Below are 24,817 nucleotides of genomic sequence, written 5' to 3' on the forward strand. Positions count from 1 at the left end.
CGCTCAAGGATAAACATCCATCGCTATGTTTGCAGTATTTTCCCTGATCTCGGACTCGATCATCAACATAGCCATTGGTTATATCTTATTATTACTTAAGCGGGTGTTCATAAACCCGGTCTGTCAGTCCAGGCTGAAAAAGATATATTGAACGAAACAATTGCAGTAATAATAAGAACAATTTGCCATCACTAATTCTCCGTTAGTGTCAGATCAGTCAACTGAGTTTTCATAAGTCCAGCCTCAGGTATGCAAGCATGACAAAAGTTTCGCTACACGGCGTGCAAAAGTGACCATTCATTATATTTTGATGTTGGCTCATTGCAGCCATTAACATTCAAATAGTGTTCTCACTGTTTGTTTAAATGCATTCACACCAGCTGCAGCATAGAGTAACCAACTTTGTGGTATTTGATTATAACAATGCAAACAGTAATATCGTATTCATGATGATGTTAATGGTCAGGTGTAGGCTATCATCATTCCACTGCAGTTCAAAATCAGTAGTCATTTTCGTACACACGTGTTCTATGGTGAAATTTACCGGTACGAGTGTAAGGCGACATTACTGGTGACCTTTACAATTAAAACGAAATGACACGTTTAGATATTTATGTATCATCAGCAGAAATTATCGAGCTGAACGTTTTCCTTTTTCATGTAATATCGTTTCCACATGCTCCAAAGCTTGATTTGGCAAAATTTGTTATGGAATACCAGCATCGTCAATTCCGTAACACAATTATCAAATTCAGAAGCCACCATGCAGGAATCTCGACTGGTTTCGTGTGACATGCAAATACGTTGCCAGCGTCCCACGGATTAGCTCGAGAATATTGTATAATAATCACCATACTGTGTGATACCAGAACGTAATGTCCCGGACTGTTCTCTACTTGGTCTCCATTGATCTTCCAGCAGTGTATACTACCACCAGTAGCAAGGCATCTGTGTTCAGACAGCCCTGTATCGAGATAGTTCCCTGAAGCTGCCACGATAGCACGTATCTGCAACAAAAGTTACTATGCAGTAGTATGACAGGTCTTTAACTACTGATTTGACTGTTCTCTAGGTTCTCTTGGTTGTCTTGGAATGGACCAGTCTAAGTCTATCCTGGTAGTTGTATCAGGTGTATACCCCTGGAGGCTGTTGAGTTACATATCATGCTATGAAAGCATTGCATGGCCTCAGTTGTTGGAAGTGTCCGTAATGGATTATATTCTAAGTGTTACTTGATGTTGGAATTATTATTTATCTAAGAGAAATATGTACTTAATATCTGATAGACTAAGTGTGTTTGGATAACAATCAAATGAGTACGTGGATAATGCCTTACTTTCCGAATAAATTGATAACAGGCAAATCTCTACCTGGATAACTGTTAAATGTCTACTTGGATAGTTGTATTTCACTTGGATCTCAGTTAATTCTCTACTTGGATATCAGTTAAATCTCTCCTTAAATATCAGATAAATTTTACTTAATGTGCATCAGTTAAATTTGTCCTGGCTTTAATAACAGTTTAGCCTGAAAATAGACCATTAAATTGTCTAGTTGACTTCATAAGTTAGTTCCTATTTAGAAAATAGGAGTAAAACCACCATGAATTAATAGTTTACTACTCTATGGTAGGGCAGCATCTGGCTTACAATCTAGCCCTACTTGTTTTTGCCAATCGCTAGCCCAAATCCATAAACAGTCACTTCTGTATTTTGATGACACTTTGGCAGCTGCATAGCACCTTTTCTTACCTTTCCTAGTAAAACGTACTTTATGATCCGAATCATCTCGATTGTTGCCCGATACAGCAGTTTATCTTGTAACGGTTACATCGGAGAGATTTCGTATAGAATAGGGGTCCCGTAATAGGATCGTCTCCAACGAAAAAGTATAAGCGATATCGCTGTTGACTGTTAGTGGGGTTGTAATGGACTTGTTCTGGGGAGATCGTTTTGGTAGTCGACGGGAGTCGGTGTTCTGTTTGATAAGACTCATGCAGAGGAAGGAGTTTCGGGAGTAATGCTCTCCTGATGGATTGCTCACGGAAGTAGTTAGGGCGAGTTGATCGGTGGTACTTCGTTGTTGTGTTCGAAATAATCACTTGTCGGATTTATTTTTGTTCTGCTTGATACTCAGATGTAGGAATAGTTCGTTTCCAAATAGGAATTTTCATCCTTTTGGCTGGCCAGGAGTGTTGTATCCAACATTTCATTGGATATAAGGTACAACGAGAAATAGTTTTCCATGGGGGAGTACTGAGTATGCACTGGAGTATCTATTCAACGTTCTAGACTAACTCGCTGGATATATTTGCAATCTTTGATTTAGTAGTGGTTCTGTGTGTCAATATGGGCTTTTGATTGTGGAGATTACTACCAGTGAATTTCTCTGAACCATTGTGTACCGAAGGCTGCTATTCGCAAAAGTTGAATTCGTTTGAATCTGTCTACATAGGCATTTTACAATATTCGTGGCGTGATTCCTGCTTAGTTACCCAAAGTTTGCCTTGCATGTGCTCTCTATCAATGGTTTCAGTACTATTTGCTTACGTATAGCATATTTTGCAACGATTTGCTCGATGGATAATACTATGCATGTGCTGTGAGACATTTTGAAGTAAAGTAAACTTTGTGAAGTATTTGATGAGAAGCAGGATAAAGTACTTTGAATATTCTGGAAGTTGTAAATTAAGTGCCTTCTTATAAAATATAAAAATACATTGAGAAACCAAGCCTTTATTCTTAAAACACCCGAATGAATTGCAAGGAATGTTATCATCCACAAGTGCCTTACATGGAAATAAAAAGTAGGAGTACAGTTTTTTTAATAGTAGTTTTACCAGAAGATAGACAATCGTATCAAAACTCATCGCCATGAATGTTGGAGCTGGTAACGTGTCCGTGAAGACAGCCGGTGGCAAGACTGGAAATAAACAAGTTGATCTCGAGGTAGGTGACGAGATGTTATGAGATTCGTGTCATGCATGTGTTTAGGTTTGAAGTAACTTGACTTTATCTTTGTCGTTGTAATTTTATCGCTGATGGGTTCAATTCGTGCCTTACACCATCTCCACCCATAGCACGTTCTTTAGAGACATTTGAAATTTCCGGCTGATAATCTGCCTTTCTAGATGATTATGTGTTTCACACCATACAAACCCCGTTTCTAAGCCCTAACTGCTTATACATACCAAGTGATGAATGCAGAAATCTTTGCCGGACCGGGCAATGTTCTTGAAAGTAGCTATTTAGAATTAATGCCCACCCTAGCCAATGTCAACGAGGTGTTATGAAATTGAAAATTAAATATTAACGTTGATTACCCATATCGTAAGTTACTTTCGCCAGAACGTGTGGAATCTTCGATATGTATTGATGGTACGCGCGGAGGCGTGGGGTTACTACGCTTAGCGTATTCTGTTACTTGATACGATATCGTGTATGATGACCTATACCGATTTCAAGAAGAAAGAAGTAATGCATCGGTTTAGAATGAAAGAAGTAAGATTGGGTTTGCGTGGTATTCTCCATGAGAGATATTTATTAGTTACATAAATGATATATTATAAAACAGCATGGTAATTTTTAACAAAGTTGATGTGTAAAAGTACAGATATACATATTTTCGTCTCGATATTTTAAAGCACTTACAAGGCTTTAGAAAAATGTATGACTGTGCATTCCGTAATGCTCTCCATATCATATACATTTCCATTGTTCAAATGTACATGATATCCACAGATATATTTTCTAAAGCACTGTGCTCTATTTCTAATAAAGATTATATGCATCACAGGCGTATTCATGTTCTCTCTATGTTTCCATTAAATACACAGTCCTCAAATATACCGCCTCAAGGAAGCAATGACCACAATGAAATCCTTCAAATCAGTTCAAACCAAATTCATATCCTTCCGGACTCACAATTACCAAGTTGTAGGCCTACTATGTTCAATAACGTATTCACGAAGTTCAAATTCAATGTATCGAGGTCGAAGAAATGCGTTCGTTTCACACGTTCAGTCAAAGTCACTAAGTCAGGACTAGCATGACTGATTTCAAGTTTCGAGGTTCGAGATCAATATTCAAAAAGTTCACAATATCGAATTCAAAGTTCCAAATTCCAAAGTCGTTATGCATCCAAAATATAAGCCAAAAGATTTAGTTCGAAGGACCAAATCTTCCCTCGTTCCTTTGAGATGGTATATTTGAGAGAACGTGAACACGTCTGTACTGTATAAAATATTTATCAGAACTGAAGAATACATTCGACATACACAACAATGCACAGGTTAAAAACCGCACTAATCACTTTATATTTACAAACAAGGCAAATCCAAAGCTGAACGAAATAACAATGTGATCAATTACATTCATACCACAGTCCTACTACAATGCGGGAATTCAAAGGGCTAGAGGACAGCCATTGTGCATGTCTATTGTTTAATGGCTAAAGGACAGCCATTGTGCATGTCTATTGTTTACCCTACATGTTCTATAGATGCAAAACTGCTGATTGATATAATTCATTGCATCATTGGTAAAGGGGCTGTATATCATAATTTAGCGAGCATTCTTGCCGAGTATTTGTTATAAATGGCATGCATCAATAATTATGATGCCAATACAAAAGTTGTTTACAATGACGGTACCACTTGGCTCTAGCTACACCCTACACCCTCATACTACACTTTGCATGGCATAGAGCGTATGACATACTTGGCATCCCGGAGCAATGGATAGTGGGACATTGCATTTTAATGGATGTTGGGACAGCTTTCGGCCAGTGGTGACGAAAAAACCACAAATTGGCTAAATGCAGGCCAACCAGATATCAAGTCACTGTCTTCAATGTGCCGGCACCCCGATGCAAGCCATCATTTGGGCCATTATAGGTGGCTGTTGGTGCTACCATATAAAACCATGTCAAAACAAAAACTAACGAATCACTAGCACAGCCCCGACTAGTCCTATACCATATCCATGGAGGGAACACGCGAAAACTGAATCTCGCTCTTTCGAAATTCACAAAATAACTGGGCATAGCAAATGAGTGTGAGTCAACGAGACTGGCATCTGAATAATACAAACTAACTTATAGATTAGCCCGTTGGGCAAATAGCGTTATAACCCCACTCAAAATTGCCAAAACTTTGGAATAACTAATTCGTGGACAGAGATGATACAAAACGTTCCGTTTCTCATTCCAATGTTCACAGCAGAAACCAGTGAATATATGCTGATTGCGAATTTCGTGCGCCCATGCGAATTCTAAATCATTGAAAGTAGAATACAATGCAAAGGTACATACGTGCTTTGTCTACTCTCATTATGCGTAACCAGAACCACGCTTTCTTCAAAGACCAACCACACAGCATTAGAATATTGTTACTTTTAGGAAACCCGTGCTAAATGTAAATCACCGTATGAGCAAATATCAATTTCAGTTTATTCTGTGTTGCTAGCATTTAGTTATGAGGTGCAAGAGCAACGTGACATGTGATACAGAAGTACAAAGAAGGGGAAGGCATGTTTAAAGCTTTATACATTTATAATTTACTGGCAGTTACAGTATGCGGCCAAATATCAAAATTGAAAAGAATCACCAATCCAAGCAAGGTCCATACAATACATTTAGAGATAACCTGTAAGACTAAGAAGAAAAGCACGTGTAAAATTGGCCTCGCGGGAGTCATTAGGATTCCTTGAAGCTACCACAAGGATCGACAGCTAAATATGTTTATAGCTGAAGAAGACACGACGTACATTTAGTTAAGTGATTGAAGACACCGCTGTGACGAATTACTTGGGACATTAGTTAATCAATTACTGGGACTTGGAGAAGTGGTAAAATAGTTGGTGATATGGTGCTTTGATCGAGGTCGTCTAAGATGGGAAGTGGTTCGAGCTCGTTTAATACATCAAACGTGCTGAAGTTTGTTATGTTTCGGATAAGGAGATTGCGTCGCACAGTTCTCACATGAGCATTGCACGAATAATCACACATAGTCACATAATCACACAATCGAAATTGAATGTTCTACATTCCTGTTTATAATGACAACATCCTCTGCATCCCAACGGATTCATAATACAAATGTATAGCAGAACTATGGTGTGATGCCTTGGCAGATACCGGAATCTTCCGTTGGTACCACGCGCATCCTACAAATGGCTCCACTGGGGGCCATGACCTGCTAACAAGGGCCAATACTTTAACATGGAATATGCTTAATCAATATTCACGTCAATACTTGCATATTGTCGTGGGAAATATGCTGGTACGCATATGATTGTAAGCTCTGGGTGTTAACAGCAAGCAACGATCCTTGAAAACCAATTCTGGAGTGGCAGGAGAAATTATCCCCTTCCGTCCCAGAAGACTCAACATATCGAGCACCAGTGCTCATTGTATTGACTGGTTAAATTCATCGAATCCAAACTGGGCGCCGTCATGGTTTTCAACAGGAGCTTGGTAGTTACTATTTCAAATCATCTGGCCAGCTGGATATCAAATATAGCTACCGTCGATATCACCATTACAGGTTCTGGTTGTGCTGCACAAAATCCAGCCAGTTCCCTTTAAAAGCAATTCGGTCGAGCCCTAAGCCAAGTAACAATGATCGACCTTTGCCAGAGCAGTGCGCTGTAAATGTAGCAGAAGTGGTACGGTACGGACTGAATGGCATCCTTCAAATAATGTGCTCGGCACAAGCAAATAGGTCAATTCCGCACTTCAACAATGTAACCTCTGTTTTTACATCAAAACTGTTTAATCCTGTTGGCATCTGGTTCTGCCCTAGCATGGGATTAAGCAAGGCTTGCGATCTCGCCTGCGATAGTATGCTGCAGTGATGTTTGCAACATTGGCTCTCGGCTTCTCCTTCAGCAGATCTTGTCGGGCCATTACATCAACGCTGAGTAGGAGAGAACACAGAGCCACATTGGGCATATTGTGGGCCTGACAATCTCCGAAGTGAGCAACGATATTGTCCTAAGAATCTCATTAGAACTTGTACTACACACAATGTGGAGACTCCTTCAACTGGCGTGTCAAATAGGTAGGTGAGAGCTTGGGGCATGTATTTAGCCAAATTTCCTTCTACATGAGCTCATCAATCTAAGCTTCAATCTGTGTCCGCCCACGTTGACAACGTGTTCCTCGATCTGGAAGCTAAACTTCCCCAGTGTCATTGTTCATGCCAATGACCAAGCAATCGATTCTATTACATAGAGTGGCCATTTGAAACATTTCCCAGTTGTGAAGGACGCAGGACAATGTTGACGAAAGGTAATCAATACTAGTCCCCGGACCCGTGGTGAGAACACAATTTGGTGATAATGATCCTCGTGTAGATATGTATGTTCATTTACCATTTTATGTTAGCAAAACAAATATTTCGCGCTGTCATTCAGCCTGGCTGCATGAGCCATACGCTGTATCGGATTTTACGATTCTGATGATTTTATAGTTCTATTGTGGGCGTAATGATTTTATATGTCGTTATAACGTGCTTGGTTTGTGGCAGACATTGGAAAGTGTCATACCTTTCAAATATTCTAATATGTTACAGATTGAACTAAAAAGTAATACAGTTCTCGTCGGGCTGTGCTTTCAAGTGTAAAACTATACTCTGGATGCGCACTGATACTTTTTGTTTGGTGCAAAACTGAGGTGAGTAACAAATGCTTTGAAGAACGCTTTCTGACAGTATCTCAATTTCAAGCGATTGGTACTAACAGTCTTACTTGAAATTACTGCGAAGTGTTTTTAGCTGAAGTCACCTTGTCAGATGAAGGTCAACTGCTTAAGAGTGATTGGTTTAATATCGCAGCTTCGCAGAACTAATGATTCTCCAAACCTGTAGCATTTAAGGTGCGGTGTACCAAATGTTATCGAAGGTTCATTGTGTCATGTTCGAACACATCGCCCCTCTTTAAAGAAACGGTAGTCCCAACTGACTCGTGAAAGATTGAAGATCATGATGGTTTTCATCTGTATCGGTAGATCTTATTTGCAGGCTGACTTCAAACCTCTCCATGTCAACTCCATCGCGTCAAGTTATGCCAAGATACTTTACAATGCATCTAACACTGCGAATGTGAGATAAGTTTGCAGAAGAAATTGAATCCAATAGAGTTTAAGGTTATAATGCAAATCAAGAATCTTTGAACAGACAGCACGATTCTGAACTTGGTTGGACTTTCCATTGTGTCTGTTACAGTAAAAGCCTGATGTCAGAAATGCTACGTATGTTTATTGCACATTCGTGCGCTAATTCCCTAGCTTATTCTATTATAATTGTTGCTATTTCCTTCTGTATGCAAGTATTTACGCACGATGGTTATCATAACCTATCGTACTTTCCAGAGACTTTGAAGGCATGCATTATCGGTTGAAGATAGGCCTTTGACTGATTTATTGCAGCTGAAGATTCTCAAAAAGCTTTGGTGTGTATTCAAGGTGTGATGTTGGTAAGCCTTTGTGGTGCGGTCCAACTTCTGTGCTAGGAGCACCTGTGTGCAAAAAACTACATGTCTAGATGTAATGGACATATGTTGTTGTTTTTAGTTGGTTTACGAAGCCCTCATTTCCACAGCAAAACTCCACAGACATGAAATAAATAATGACATAATCCCAACTTGTGATGCATCCGAATTTATCCATCGTCGAGTTAGGTGTGGTTATATTGTCTCCACGGATTTAGGTCCGTGTAATCACTATCATGCTAGCTAGGTCATGAATCATAGTGATCAGGAGGGTGATAAAAATATCTCTCGTGGTGCACCATACTGTACCAGGTCTAGGAGATGATCTGTCATGTCAGTTGCCTGGCAGTTCCACTGCATCAGAAGACAGTGGGATATCAGGTGTTCATTGATGTAGGTCATAAGGTCAGTAATGCATTGCACTAGATTTCACCACGTTTGGTTACCATGGAAGGTCGTGTAGATCTGCAGGATTTAAGAGGAAATCAGAGAAACCCCAAGGAAGTGACTAGAACCCACAGCTTTGGTCCGGTGGAATCCAGGCCACTTGTGGTGAAAATGGCATCATAAGCTTATGAAGAAAATGTAAGAAACTGCAGACCAAATCCTTGGCGACCGAACTCTCAAAGCCTGCATTCAAGTTTCAGGTAACTTCTACCGCAAAGAACTAATGCATGATATATGTACTATGATAATCTATCGCTGTAGTGCTAAAACAGCAAATGATGAAGTGATCATTCCCTGTTTTCTAGAGTCTTAAAAATCTATATATCCAACATGCAAAGATGCCGTTTTCAGAAGCTGTTTCGACACCTGGACTATCGCCCTAGGTCGGCAATGGGCTCATAATAAGTAACTCACTGTACAGAATCCCAATGTATGATAACAGAATTACCATGATAACATGCATGCACGTTATAGAACGCCTGAAGCAGTCTTTGATACGTTACACAACCCTACCAAACACATGAATTAACAATTAACCAAGTTCAGATATTACTCGCTCTCTATTGTCGATTTGGCCTCCTCTGACTCCATTGATCTGCCTTTACTGGTAATCACATTATCAGGGCCATTTGTATCAGGAAATCGGTAGTAAAAGATCTCTTATCGATTTTGTTGCTGGAATGCACTTTTCGAAAGAGGTTGTTCAAGCATAGGACGCCCCATCTTGCCCCGATTTTGATCTGTTCGTCGAAGTGGAATGTAGATGGAAGTTAAAATCAATTGTCACGGCACGTACTAAATGCCAGTCTACATGTCGACAGGTCAGGATGAGGTGCTAGTTTCCTTAGAACTGATTAAATTCACCAAAACTTACTGTAGATACCCAAAACCCTCGAAAAAAAAAACCAGGTGGAAACTTTAAGGTTGTAGGTTGTTTGCTTAAAATCCAGCCCGATACATGATGAACCGTCTTAGTCTTCGATGGTTGCGATATTTTTTAGGCCAGTCAATGATCGTTGTTTACCCCTTCCTAACATATTAACTCATACAAGGACAGGAAGTAAACATAATAATCTAGAGAACATAAAAATTGAAGTCAATTTGTCCGGGTGCCTGTCGCTAGTAACTTTCAGAATGGTTGAGGTGATATGACATGCAATGTACTTTAACTGTTCATGCAGTCGAGACGTCACATGAAAACTAAACCACATTATGCTCCGCGACTTCATGTGCCAGTTTGAAAAACGTGATATAGGGTTATATCTTATAACAGGAAAGAAAGTGCCATGCGTTGACGGGGACGGATGACGCAGATATCATAGTAGATGTATTCCGTATGGGGATTGGTTGTTAAAAACTCTGGGTCGTGAGAAACGGGGCAAAAATGGCAAATACAGCATCACTTTCTCAGTTGATAACCTCAGTAAGTCAGTGTCAGTCGAACTTGCGTTATGGTTCGGTAGGCCTACCTGTAGCATTCGGAATGGTGATGACGTCATTGAGGTGCTCCCTGTGCTCAGCCTAGGTACTTGTATCTGGAATTAATATCCTGTAGGCCTAGCCTAATATATGAAGAGATTTTATAACTGAATCAGATATACTATTGCTGACGCAGGTGTTTACAATGGGTTGATTTAGCTGCTGTTAACTCAAATGCATAAAGTAACATTACCCAGTAACTGTTGTAATGCCAGCTGCTACAATGGCTAAATCGTTTATCGAATCTCTGGAGGCCAGCTCAGGTGTGAATCTCGGAGAAGTTGAGGAAGCTAAAGATTCATAATCGTATTGTAGAAGCCCAAATAAAGCCTTACAGTGATATCAGCATCTCTATAGCTTCTCTGTCAATCTCTTAGAAATAAATAGTTGTCAGCAAACACTGACTGACTATAGTTTAAACATGCACTTTATCAAAAAAATTTCATTGCATCATGTCTTAACCTAAATTGCTAAAGATTGTCTTTTTGTCTAATCTGTCGTCTTTTGTGAATAATTTATTGGAATTAGATTGGATTCTATGAAATTTGACTAGTTCAAACAAAGGTGCACGTCATCAAGCGTACGTTCTTGTTCTCATGTTGTATTATTTACAGCAACGGGAAGTTCACAATCATAGATATTTATTAAAGTGACGTCTTGCTCTCGAAAGTTCCATCAATTCGTGGCAATAGCAGGGCTTCATTTTAAAAGGATAAGTGAAGGACATCTGACTGTCCTGCGCTCTGAATGAACTCGGAAGCTAAAAGATCATTGTTCCTTTAACTTTTGAAAAACTCTGAGTACGTCTGGGCTAAATTGACTGATGCTTGGTGTGAAGAGTGAGACGACACTCTTCCGAATTTCCAATTCCGGAAATGACGCGTCCAGTGGAAGAAAGAAAATGGGTTGATTAAAAGCCACATCCTTAGGTAACAACGGATGTAGAGAATGTAACATTTTCTTCATTGCTAATTTATTTCTATACGACATAGAAAACACTATGTATGTTACAATGGATACCTGTGCAACTATTTCAAATGCCTGTAACGTTATAGCAGTAATCCTACATGGAAACCTTACACAAGTCGTATTTATTCTTTTCTATTTTAAAATTGTAATTAGGTGTCTAGTCTCGCTTGGTTTCTTATGGATATTCTGAAATCAAACATATCGAAGAACTTTTCTGGGGGTTTCCACGATACGCTTCTCATTTCGTTAAGTAGGCCAGTCAATGATTTTTCAGTTAAGGCCCATTAAAAAAAATTGGAACCTCTGCATTCATACCTTCACCCAAGTATACAGCTCCTAAAATTGCTCTTTATTTTTACAGTCGTCGTTCATATCGTAGCGACTTACCAACAAAAATTCTGTCGACAGGAGAATAAGGAGTGTGGAAAGGCAGCAATCAATAACTTTGAGTTGTTTCTATACAAATACCAATCCTATGAATACTGGACTAACGACTTAGTGACATGTCCCGATATCATTAAAAAGCAACGGAATTTACAATTGCCTCATAATACGCTGCGAACGAATCCTGATGTCCCAGCATTGATCAATAACATCTAGAAGTTAGTCCTATCGTCCAGTACATTACCATTTGAGTTACATCGTAAATCGTCTGCAGCTCTCAGGCGAATTACTTCACTTGGCAATTCAAGACGACTGTGTAGTGTCAGATGGAAGGAATGCATTCTCCTTAGCTGCTAATATTCACATTGCCGCGTGTTCTAACACTTTTGAAGTGTCTTTAATACTTTACTGAGTCTTCTACGAAACGGAGTATTGATGGATCTTTCAAAGTTGCATTTAGTACAATATATTTCATCATACACTGAACAATGAACATATTAGTATATTTACAACAATTGAGCCGGTGGAAACAGCATGGTAGTGTATGAAGAAACGCTGACCAATACCAAAATTTCAAAGGCTTTTTTGAAGAAATGTAACGTACATGTACTTTACAATTACAATGAAACTGGAAATAAAGGGAAATGGTGCGTTGCTCTTGTGAGAATTGTAATTATAAAGTGTAAGTTCGCGGCGAAATCTATACCGTCGGACACATGACAGTTATGTCTGTTCTATTGTTTCAGTGAGTTCTCCTCAAAAGCTGTATCAGACACCATTTTCAAGTTTATAAGACATCAGAAACATTTTTAAAGTTGTTCATTGTTCAGTGTATGATGAAAGTGTCGGGGGGAATTCACATATAAAACTCTCAACGACCCCCTCCCCAATCGGCAAAAATCGTTAAAATTGACGGAGAAAACCCCATGAGTTGCCCTTGTATATTCCTTAAAAACCATCTCTTTGGAAATCCTGGTGACAGCCGACCCTGTTTTGATATGACTTCTGCCGTGTAAACCTCATGAATAATCTCTGATTTTGAACTACGGAAACCAACCCACGGTTGAAGAAGGTCAGGTCCATATATTTTTGATTAATTACGGATAAATATTTTAGTAACGGGGTGCGAAGATATGCCGTGCTACTGTACCAGATATACCGTAGTAACCAGTTAATGACGTCGTAATAAATAATGCATTAACTAAATTAACACGCTATGGATGAATAATCTGCGAGGTCCATTAATAGTACATGCAGGTAGAGACTAGATATTAGGCGGACGAAGACGTTATTCATAACGTAGTTTCAGTTGACAAGTTTCAGTACAAAATATCGGTTTGAGAGCAGATCACGAGAGATCAGCAATAGAGGACAAAACAGGCCTTGTTTGTGAAGGATTGCCAACATAGTCTATGGTCCTCACTTTGACAGCCTCCCAAGCCCCAACATGAGAGTGGCGTTCTGAAACTTCATTAATGATAGCATGACGATTGAGACTGTTCTCGTCGTGAAACTGGATTGGGGCCTGTGGCTTTGTTCTGTATCCTGGCCACCTTGGTTTAGACGTTTTGTGCTCACTGAGTGACCTTTTGACACTTGTGGCCAAAACGCCAGTAGCCTACTCTGCATCGTATTCTGGAACCTACGTACTGTAATGAACAATTCCTACAAACGATAAAACAATGAAATTAAGTTTACCAACCTATAAGGAAAAACAGGAGACTTGGTTAAATGTATGTTTATGCAATTAGAATTGAATTTAAGCCATTAAGTAGATGAAACTGCCTCCTGGGATGATAATTGTGTATGGGGTGAAGAGGCTGACAAGCTGTGATCTCGGGAGTGCGAACCGCTAATTTCCCCCGGTACTCATCGATGTCGGTGTAGATTAATATGATGTGTAAATGTCTGTGTTGGCCATACAACTGGCAGCTCATAATATACAAAACTCCTAATTGTTTGCCCAGACTATCGAACGGATATTTCTCGAGCAGATGGAACCTTTCGTTGACATTCAATGACTCGTTAATTCGTCCTGTATATGCAATACGTTGATATACCAGTCGTGCCAGTATTCCTGAGTCCATTCGAGAATGTCTAATTCAAAGCAGTGTTTCCGTGATGTTTGGGTTGAGTTGCAAAGCCAGCTTGGATTTCTCTCTCCTCTTAACCCCGTGGATGTGATAGAGACCATCTTTTAGTATGATGCACAATGGCAGCTGACTGGAATAGCGATTGTTCCACAATAGGGAAACACTCGCTCCATGTCTACAGATCTGCCGTAATCATCCATCGAAACTCATGTTTTCGGTCTGACACAACTTGACATGGAGTGTACTGTAGATGGCCTGGCTGAAAACGAGGTCTTGTATATCTTTTGTTCATGCCTTTCTACTTGAACCTCTTTTGTGGTCGCCAGTGCTTGAAGACGATATATGTAGTATAAAAAAGAAATATCTGCTATCTCGTATGACTTCATTTACAGTAGCTTAATCCAAATAAACCTAATAAGAATACACTATCTGCACGTTCTATTTACAACGGACTGCTTTCTCAAATCTCAAGAGAAACAAAGCAATCAAATTAATTTCTTAGAGCCAAGTTAGTCTTCTTGCTAAATTATCCCATCTTAAGTTGACCGAAACCGTCAATACGACAAACATGGCGGAGTGTACATGAACAGCTTGCCAGCGTGATCCGATACTCAACGTAAGCGATATCAGAGTTATCCTTAATCGACTTCGTGTGTTTCTCTAAGCTTCTGCAATGGTCACGACCTCTGATGAATCACGTGATATTTTGTCCCTTGAGATTGCGCAATGGATGTTCTGTTCTTAATATAACCATCTTAACGATCGCCCTGAATTTGCAATCGGGTCGCATTGGCGGGAGGAATCATATGCCAATTAATTGTCTGCAGACCAGCGCCTGAAATTTGGCAGACGATTCCCAGATGTTTTACGAAATTGTTCATTTTGGTCAACACGTAGACGATGTTCTGTTCACTGTTGTATTCAGACAATGCCATTGGTTCCTGGTTCCATCTCAAAATGCCTTTCATTCAGTTAATATTTAGAGTAGCCATTTGCATTAAACTAATAGGATAAATGATGCACAGGTAGATATATTTTGAAAGATATCAAAGCCAAAATATCTGCTGTTGCATACTCATGATATTTTGAAATTGTACAGTCTTCGTCATATCATTCTACTCAAATTCTCAGTCCTTCTTTATATCTTTAACTTCATCAATCGGTATCTTATTGCATCTGTAACGTGTCGTATATCATCAGCTTCAGCTATCATCAATTATCTCATTCCGTTTACGGCTCATCTGAGTGACAAAGATGGGTCCCGTGGGTACACTGTGGTGTTATTAGTGTCGGTATCCTCAATTCCGGTGTTAACAAAGTCAGACAACAGATGCCATGTGGTTATGTTTTTTTTTGACTAAGGAATAAACCTTTTTATCATCAGCGATGGCTAGCAAGTTTGATGAGACTGTGATCGTGGAATTCGAAACCTAAAGTGATAAGACCATCTGTTGGTAATCTCTTGATCAGCACCGTTTGGTTCACATTCACACCGGTCGTTTATTACTGATTTTATTAGTTGTATTAAGTTTTCATTTCCTTGAAATCCTCTGTTGTCCTTTCAGTGTATTGGTAGATGTTCTAGTGCCACTTCGACCGATATAGCCGACTTCTTAACATCCTCAGGGACTTATTTTCATCACTTGGTGGTGATTTGTAATGAACTGATATTCATATATTCTGACCGTTTCTTGCAAGTTAGGTACTTCTCCCATACGAATCGTACATAGCAAAGCATTGTTATTCCCTTTGCAAATGACCACAGACAAATCGAAAGTAAGAGTTTTCGATCCGTGCGCAGGTCACTTGGGCTGACAGGGCTGGTGCTTTCTTCAAAATTTAAGCCTGAAAGAAACCTATGCCAAAACACAGCTAGTGACTTTACTGTCAAACAGTCAAACAGTGTTCGCTAACCCAACAGTGTCAAAGAATAGCAAAATCTAACCAATGCATCTGAATTATGTGACCGCTTACTACCGGTTAGTGCTTGTCTGGGTCCATAGAGTCCCACCTCTAGTCGGACGGGATCAATGCAGCCAGACATCAGGGTCATCTGTCCCCGACAGAGATCACGTGATCTTCTGGCTTGCTGCTCTGATAGTGACGAGTTTCATTGACAAGTTGTTGATCGTGCATCTGCATTTGTCGATAGAAGCAGGACACTGAAGCAGTCTATCGAAACAGTTGTGTGGTTCATTAAAAACAGATTATCATGAATTACAATGGGTGATATATGTAGCTTACTTAATAAAATTTGGATTAAAGACAATTCATATCGTCATCGTGTGGCATATTGAGAAAAAAAGTACTGGGCCCTTTTGCTGTGGATGTATTCGCGATCCTCGACAGTACATTGTATTTCCTGTCGCACTGCCCAGACAATCCAAAAATTGTTACTCATGCATGCAATTAAACAATTTTTCGAGAGCTGCACGATATGCTCCCGGGATATAATTATACTATAAGGTGAAAGCGTTTAAGATGTTATCCTGCCAGTCATAAGTGCGCATGCGCCTGCACTCCATTTCTCAACCTTCTGTCACTGGAGAGTCATCCATCTTGTTTCATGGCACGTGTAGGGTGTGCACTCTGGGACATCGCAGCCTCATTTTAACATCATTTACTCATTTTTAGTAAGTTAAAGTATATTTTCATCTCAAAGGTATAACCTCGGTGAGTTATTGTTTGAATCCCTGCTCGCGTGGTTAGTTTACGAGTATCACTTGCGGCGCGCTTAAGTTTCGTAGCTAATCTAATGATTGTACCATCATTTAAAAAAACAAATATCCAAGAGCCTTATATATATCATAGTGTCGAATTACACCTCAAAGAGAAGTTGAAAGAAGGTTGAAACTATTTAAACGGAACGAAGTCAGAAAGTTATATCTTTCATATTTTCGAGTCCATGGTGAAGCACAAACTCTTCAATTGCATTGATCTGATTAAAAAGCTTACAGTTGGGGCCTACTCAAACAATAAAGCACACTTTGGCAGTGTCTATGGTCACCAATTATAGAATACAAGGAATTTTCTCAGGACAATTTTAGTTAGATTACTCCTCAACACTCACATTGTTTCTCGTAAAAATAGATAATACTTTTCGTTATTTGGATTGTTGTTGAGAAATGTGTTTTCCCGCGAGGAAGCTTTGTCTGGCCTTGTATAACATTCCAAAAGCATCTGAGCATACCAAACAGAGTTAATAGGTCTGGATAAAACTGATATGAGGAATCATTAGCAAGTGCGGAAATCCCGGGTGGCTCCCGGAATTCAATTGGAGTGCATTCTCCAGCCACTTGGTGGCAGTCTGAAATCACTTAATGTTGGATATGCCAGACTAGTTCGGTTTAAGGAATTTAAAACTTCGCTTTGGCGAGTTTCTTAAACTGAAGTCGAGACCGTGATGTTGGAGTTGAAATGTAGGACTTTTGCTGATAGCTTCACGTTTGACGTATCCAGATCGATTTAACGTAGAAGATGCTGTACTTGCAAAACGTGTTCATACGTTGAGTCGATACGAATATGTTGGTTTGTTGGAACCCGCTATTGTAGCAATTCCTTTCGCTTAATCTTTCGTGGATTCAGGAAGGGTGGTTTCGTACAGCATACACCAATGATAACCCCTCTATTTAGCTATTAATGATTGAACACTGTAGCCGTTTAAGAAGTCCCCTGGAAAGAGTGTCATTCCCTTTTGTATTAAGACGAGATAAGGAATGGTTCTATAGATAAAGGTCCACGACCTGTACAATGTGGTCATTGCCATCATAATTCATTGTATCATATTTTAAAATATCCCCTGATTAGCAACAGTTGTTACTTTGTGAAAGCAGTTGCGGCTATTGTCAGTTTTATACATTCATACTGCCGTTTGAGGGATGATGCAGGCCTACTGTGATGGGCAGCTGTCGTGCAATACAACTGCATGTTCATCACATGTCGATCATCCAGAGTTCATCCTACGTGTTTCTAACTTAACATCGAATAATAGAGTCAATGCTGTCCTTTCTTGAAGCAAATTTGGCAAGAAAGTGATAAGGCGTTGTGATTGGTTCCTCAATTCACAACCTAGGGGAATACGCGCACACGAGCAGAGGACTCCTGATTTGGCAATTATGTAACAAAACGGCTGAAGGAGCTCAGGTATTTTTTTGAATTGAGGAATTTAGGAAACAGTTTCTGAGGATTTACAAGATAGTGGGATGTTATTACCAAATTGAAGCGAAACGGTACATGGTAAACAGTGAATGGACATTGTAAAAAAAGTCTCACAATATCAATATGTTGGCTCAGTTGGACTTCTGGTGTGTGTGTAAGTTCTGACAAGCTGTTACGGACCTATCATAATGACCTCACAATGATGTCTATAACCTGACGCCAATGTTTTGTGTCTGATGCATTTTGCACTGCTAGTCGGTGAGAGGCCATTTTCACCAGGTTCTGGACGTCTCATTTCAATATCTTGCTTCAGTGACGACACCGATGCAGCTATACAAAACAGTGCTTACATTTCAAGTGATTTTGCAAGGGACTCGGATATAGTAAAAAAATACCCAGGTTGGACTTGTTCCACATCTTATGTTAGGGAAGTAAAACACTGAACCGATAAAGAATCGCGGTTCTGAAACACTGGAAATACATGTATCCTGATTACCTCGGCTCCAGTTTGTTGCAGAGATGCAGCCGTCCGTTGCTAACGCCGCTGCTACGACCAAGGTTATTGTTGCCGTCTCTGACCAATCCGGCCGTGACTCTGATCGAGTGGTTCGGATCAGCAAGGCTGGGAACGTCTTGGTGAGTTAAGATGTCCTTGTACAATCCTTCTGTCAACAGCCTTGCAAACTTTATGATAATTACAGTGCAACCTCGTTATAACGAACTACGCATATCAGCAAATTCCCGGTCATAACGATCACTACCGTATTGGCCCCAATTTGGAAAGAATCGGGATTTTTGGCAGGATGTTTGGAATCTTTTCTGCTCGAGGTGACATTTCGACTTCATCTTGTAATGAAAAAATAAAAGGCCAAATATCAATTCCGGTGACTTGGTCTTGCTAGTTACTTGAAAAAATACCTGAATCGGTATTCATACCAGCTCGAGATATGGTTTGAGATTATCTAGCTTATCCCTGGCGTAAACCTACACATAACATAATCCAATATTTTTTTTTGATCACGTGGTAATAGGCCTCATGGACGATCACAAATTTCGCCCGAATTTTCATTCTAGCTTTGACTCGTTCAACTCGTTAAAAATAATTGAATGGATAATCTTATTTTTAATGGCGCAAGGGTCAGTTGATCGAATTTGGACCTGGATATGAGTTACCGGTACACGATTTACAGGACATCGAAATCAGGGCTAAAATAACAGTAATACAGTCTTAGGGTGCCTTCAGTTTTTTTGTTATTTTTAGCAAAGCATAAAGGGCCGACCAGTATACATTTGAGTTCTATATGCTAGCTCGGGGGACAAAGGGAAAGGCCTACGTGCTAAGTAGTAGTATTAGGTTCTCAATGATATATTTAGTATATACGGAGATTTTTGCACTTCTCATGTGAGGAAAGCTTGTTCTCGTCGAAATGTTATTTGTTTCTGTTATTTCTAGACTACTGGATATTTCATGTGATATCCTGTGTAATCGTGAGTTGTTCTCAAGACTTTAGGTATCTTCTCAGGATACCGGTTTCGTCATACTATAAGCATTATTCTCTAACAGATCGGTGATAGAGGTTAAATGAAGACACCGATATATTAAGATATGGAGCATGAACGAATTATGAGGTTACTTTTGTCCATTAAATGATTGGATACAACAATTAAACGATTAATGGATTCATTAATGGATGTACTGTGATTTTTGTGAAGGTGCTTACGTTGTCCTTGTGCGATTTGTGAGATAGACATTTAGTGTTTTCCCAACGGATGAAAGATATTTCAGTTGCCATCGGCAAAAGTCTTAGGCCCCGCTAAAAATCATTGTTAAGATTCCTCTAGGATGTAAATAGATGGATAGATTCAAAGTAGCCGTGCTAACTTGATACTTTTTGTTAAAAGTACTTTTTGGATATCATTTGGGACTGCAAAAGCGACAGTAAAGATAAATTCGCTAAGATAAATTTTGGGTAATGTAGCCGGCATCGATTGAAAATTTGCATAATAATTTTGGTTCGGGAGGAATTTTGAAAAGTTGACCCTACAGACTGGAAAGGTTCGCAGAGGTAATCTCATGATGATAGGTAATGTCGGGCGTGCAGCCGCGGCGGCAGGTGAAACTAACAACGCCCAGTACACGAAACTGCCGGAGTGCAAGGGCCGACCAGCACTCGTGAAGTGCAAGACGAAGACAGTTGATGACAACTTCGAGAAGTATGAAGTAAGCTTTCAGTCCGGAATGTTATAACTTTCATTGGCGTTGTATCGATTGTATCGATTATCCTCTAAACATTTCGAGGTCATTGTGGAGGCCCATTCGTGCATCCTGAGGTCATTTACATGAATATCTTTGTCCCTTAAAAGCAACTCAAATCACATTTGTAGGCATTGTGTGGCAATTCACACATGCAGCTTTTGCCATGACTAGAATGACATGTAGTGAAGTAGAATTTTATAGTCGCACGCCGGTAATCCCGTTTCATCTTTGCCTTTTGCAGGAATTTGTGGTAAGGGAATTTCTTCATTTTGGTCGACTGTACTTAAAACTCTTTACAATCAGTCAGCGTACATCCTAAATTATATAACTTCAGGTTTTGTGTGTGGTTAACAACTTTTCTTCTCTACCTAAACATGTTGGGTGACCTCTCCCATTCCTTGCTTAGCACAAGAATATAACCTGGTGTATACGTGTATTTCTTTGCGATAATCACAACCACTGTGGTGTAAATATGATCTGTCTCCAATATGCAGTATCATATCCACTGGGTTTTGTTATTGCATTACTGGTGGTGGTGATGCGATATTTTACACCGAGTACAACGTCCAGGTCGTTCCTTTCCCATTCTAATCTCCAAGGCCAATACAAGGAGAAATTGTTATAGGAAAATCGGATACAAAAGCTTTAAAACATGTTAAACTAACTAGTGGCAAAAGGAATAAGCTCCATGCAGCAACAGTGCCTAATATCATGCCTTGAGATACGCCATTCGGGTTATTACTTTTCCCATCGTAATCTCCAAAGGTAACACATGGAAGAATGTGTAATGTACTGGTATTAAGGAAATCGGCTACAAAAACTTTAGAGCCAGGTAAACAAACAAGTGGCGTATTAGGAAAAAAACACTACCTAATAAACTACCCATGCCAGGTATTGTATGTAAAACATAGCCTTACATGTATTAGCTTTAAAAGCTACTTCTCGAAATGAAGTACTGTATGTTCTTCGTGATGATGATCAAGGCATCGCCATCTAGAATCTCATGGTGAAACGAAGGGAACCAATAATTACCTTGAAATGTATTACAAAGCCGACCATCTAAGAGTGATACATGTTGATGAAATGGCTACCTGTTTCGAGAGTTGATGAGTACTGTCAGATCTTGCTTCTTGGACAGGCCAGGCTACGGTCGTGTTGGCTAGACACGCCAGCATTGATATCTTGCTACAATTATTACTCTTATGCAAAAAGTGGTAAAGTGCCTTTCTTTTGTGAAATTCGGGTTAGTAGCATATGTAAGTGCGAAGCAGTGAGTCGATTGGCCTTGGCTGTCATAACTGCATTTTTCATTTGCCTCATTTTTGTTCTTGTTTGCCCATTATCTCGAGATGAAATGGCAAAAATGCTTATAATATTAGTTCGTAGATGGCCACTGTTGTTCATCATGAGCCGGCTCTAAATTTTCAATTTCATTGTGTTTGTTGAAATTTCTTTTAAAATGGTATCACTTACTCACTGTGTGCATAATATTTTTTGAGTGTTTAGAAAGGGTGTGCTAGCGCTCCTCTCTTGACAAATTTCAAAGTGCGAACTGTGATTATAATACCAAAATGTAGTTTCCACTATATTTTCGCGATGCACAGATAAGGAGATATTCAGCTGTTATTAACAGCCGATTAAATGTATTCTTCATTTTATATGATCTTGATGGTAGTGCTTAACTTGCATACATTGTCTTGCCAAGCATGCGGTATTTAATGCATCAGCGACATATTTGGCATAAACCAGTGCGAACGAATGTGCGAGGTACGGTATAGAGCCGACAAGCCTTATTAGCCGAGTTACAGAGGGAAACTACCAAATGAGATAAATTTTGATGGGCTCTTGGGAAATTGCATCGCATCTTCGTTGGCATCTTTCCGAGACACTTGGAACATTTCTACGCCTCACATTGTCATTGTGATACCATGCCAACATCCCATTGTGGTCGTGAGCCAAATTCGTGGTTGCTGTTATGTATCCGCATTTCGCTTTATTAGCTGCAATAGGATAGGATGGTCTAACTTGCTCTGGTAGTTGCAAAGGTTCCAAACTCGTAGTCTTAAGTATAATTTGACAAGAGGAGACGTAAGTGCTAGTCTAATCTTCATCGTGCGGCACTATAAAGAGAGATCTTGAAACACTAAACATTGCATGAATACAACATTTGAACACATTTTAAACGTCCTCGGAGTGTGTCAAAACCATTTGTTTGGAAGGATTAAACTTTTGATATAAATCGCCGATTTTCATTCATAAGGCGACTTGAAGTTGCTTTTCAATAGTTTTGAACAAATACAATACCGTTTTATTCGATTCAGTATGGAGCAGTACAAAAAAGTGAAACGCGTCGAGACACCGGAGTCGAAAAATTCGAATTTAAAGATCTTCGTCTGTTTGGTTATTTTGATATTCATGGTGATCATGCTGTGAGGACAGTACGTGGAAACGAAAGCTAAAGGAATGAATGTAGTCATCGAAGGTAAAATCTCAAGGGGGCTGGTCCACATTTTCATTCAACTATATAAGTGTGTAGTAACGGCCATTATGGATACAGGGTTACTGTTCCGAAATTTCTTTTCTCGAAAAATATTTTATAGTTTAACAGTATTGAATGATTTTTATAATTTTATAATTTTAATTTGTTTTCAAATTTTGGTGTCGCGCAGCCCAGTTGGCACTTTAAAATTCGTCAATAGGGCTGCGGAACATGCACTGTACAAATTAAATAGATCCAATTAATACCATATATACCCTATTAAAAGAATCTCAATAACCACTTGACGAAATGAAAAAGGAGCCGGTTCATGATTAACAACAGTGGCTGAAACCAATGCGGAAAACATTGAAAACCCCATATAAAAACTTGATGGAAAAGGATCCGTTAGTCAATATAATAAAACATAATTATGCATTTTTCTTTGCTGATTATTTCGCAACACTGATGAGCTATCACCTATTTATGCAATTCTCATTTTGCCTACGAAAGCTACTGTATCTGCCAAATTGAGAATAAGCTGATGAATAATAGAATTGGCATACATTGGCTGATAGTATAAGCATTTATTTCCATTTCGAACTAAAGGGAAAAATTAAAAACAAAAATGAGAAAAAGGAAAATGCATTTAGGTCAGCCGATACACCAAAGCTTCGGACAGGGTTACTAACCAATGCATACTATTTCATTTGTGTTGTCTTTAGAAAGGGAGTGCTCGTGCAGCCCTGTTAACATATTTTTAAGTGCCAATAATCTCTCTTGACCATTTTCTTGCACCTACACCACTGATATTCTTAGTAAACTGAATCCGGCTAGGTCTCAAAACAGGCTTGAAGTACACAAACTTGACATTGACATTTCGGCATGTTCTCCAACTCAAGTCAAATTTGTGATAACTTTAACATTGGATCATTGTCCTGCATCTTCCCCAAATTCTTGAATTTGTATGTGTGGACACCTAAGCATATGTAGGCAAGTGGAACTACTTCTTAAGGTTACAGATTTCAAACTTTAACACTTCACTGATAATGTTACGAGGATTATCCATGTGTTGAAGATGCCGGGCAATGATTCACTGGTTGTATACGGTGGCTTTGTATTACGGACTCAAGTTTCCAATCATTGTCTCAACACCGTAGCAGGCACGTTATACATTTTTAATTCGTAGGATATCTATTTTGTTGGAGATTCGTATTTTTTTTTGTTTAACATGATACCATCTTAGGGTGGTGAAAGGTCAGCGGTCGAACGTCTGATGAGATTTTTATGAGATTCTCAGAAAATATCTACTTTAGTTTCCAATGTACATGTACCTGCACACATTCGTCAAAAGATTTGTGACTAATGATCTCCTAGAAGCTTGTAGCGAGTGTAACTAGGCTAATGCAATGTCCAAACAGTAGGAGAAAGCTTTTTCAAATCATTGAGTGTTTTTCTAACTTTTTTCTGATTTATCCGACGTCATTCCGACATTGTCAGACTTTTCCCTGAGAGGTCGGATTTCTAGAAAACCTGTGATAAGTACTTGTAGAGGTTCCCACAATAGGGCAATAAAGATCAAATGCCTCTTTTGAATGGGGTTAATGAGGTGTGAGCCAAACACTGAGAGTGACGTAATTCAGTGTGGTGATTGTTATTCACTTTTTCTTACTGCTGTTTAACCTGGTTTGAGAAGTAAAAGCTATTTTTCATTTACTTGAGGGATCAGTGTACATGTCAGGTGGAACTTATCAGATCTTTATCTCTGATATTTATTGGAGAGAAAGTCAGTTGACCTTTGAGAAACAAGACCTGATAAACAATATATTTTTAACATCCGAACAATGCACCTTGCGCTGTGGGAATGTATGAGTTTAACTATGCGAATTTAACCCAGGTGAACACCATGAGAGATCAGTGAGAAACCTAGCTGGAAAGTTAGGAAGCTAACTCGCTAAAGCATAAAACACGCTAAACATCCACTGTCCAGAGTATACTCTACTGATGATTCCGTCTCCAAGCTAGTTGTTGGTTCACTCAGTGTTTGAGTCTAGCAAACTATACA

At 39.3% G+C, this 24,817-nt stretch overlaps 1 protein-coding gene across 2 annotated transcripts in view; it reads left to right on the plus strand.

Moving 5' to 3' along the window:
- Positions 1-24,817, plus strand: part of LOC135499862 (inactive dipeptidyl peptidase 10-like) — a 173,780-nt gene that overhangs the window by 12,709 nt on the left and 136,254 nt on the right. Inside the window, exon 1 of one of the 2 annotated variants that reach the window (XM_064790853.1) lies at positions 2,577-2,948. The exons of the other annotated variant lie outside the window; for it this stretch is intronic. Coding sequence (XP_064646923.1) covers positions 2,874-2,948 — 75 coding nt within the window. The 5' untranslated portion in view covers positions 2,577-2,873. Of the gene's footprint in view, positions 1-2,576; positions 2,949-24,817 lie in introns of those variants that run through there. 2 annotated transcript variants of the gene reach the window in all.

The sequence above is a fragment of the Lineus longissimus genome, chromosome 15 (assembly GCF_910592395.1).
Source record: "Lineus longissimus chromosome 15, tnLinLong1.2, whole genome shotgun sequence".
Taxonomy (NCBI): Eukaryota; Metazoa; Nemertea; class Pilidiophora; order Heteronemertea; family Lineidae; genus Lineus; species Lineus longissimus.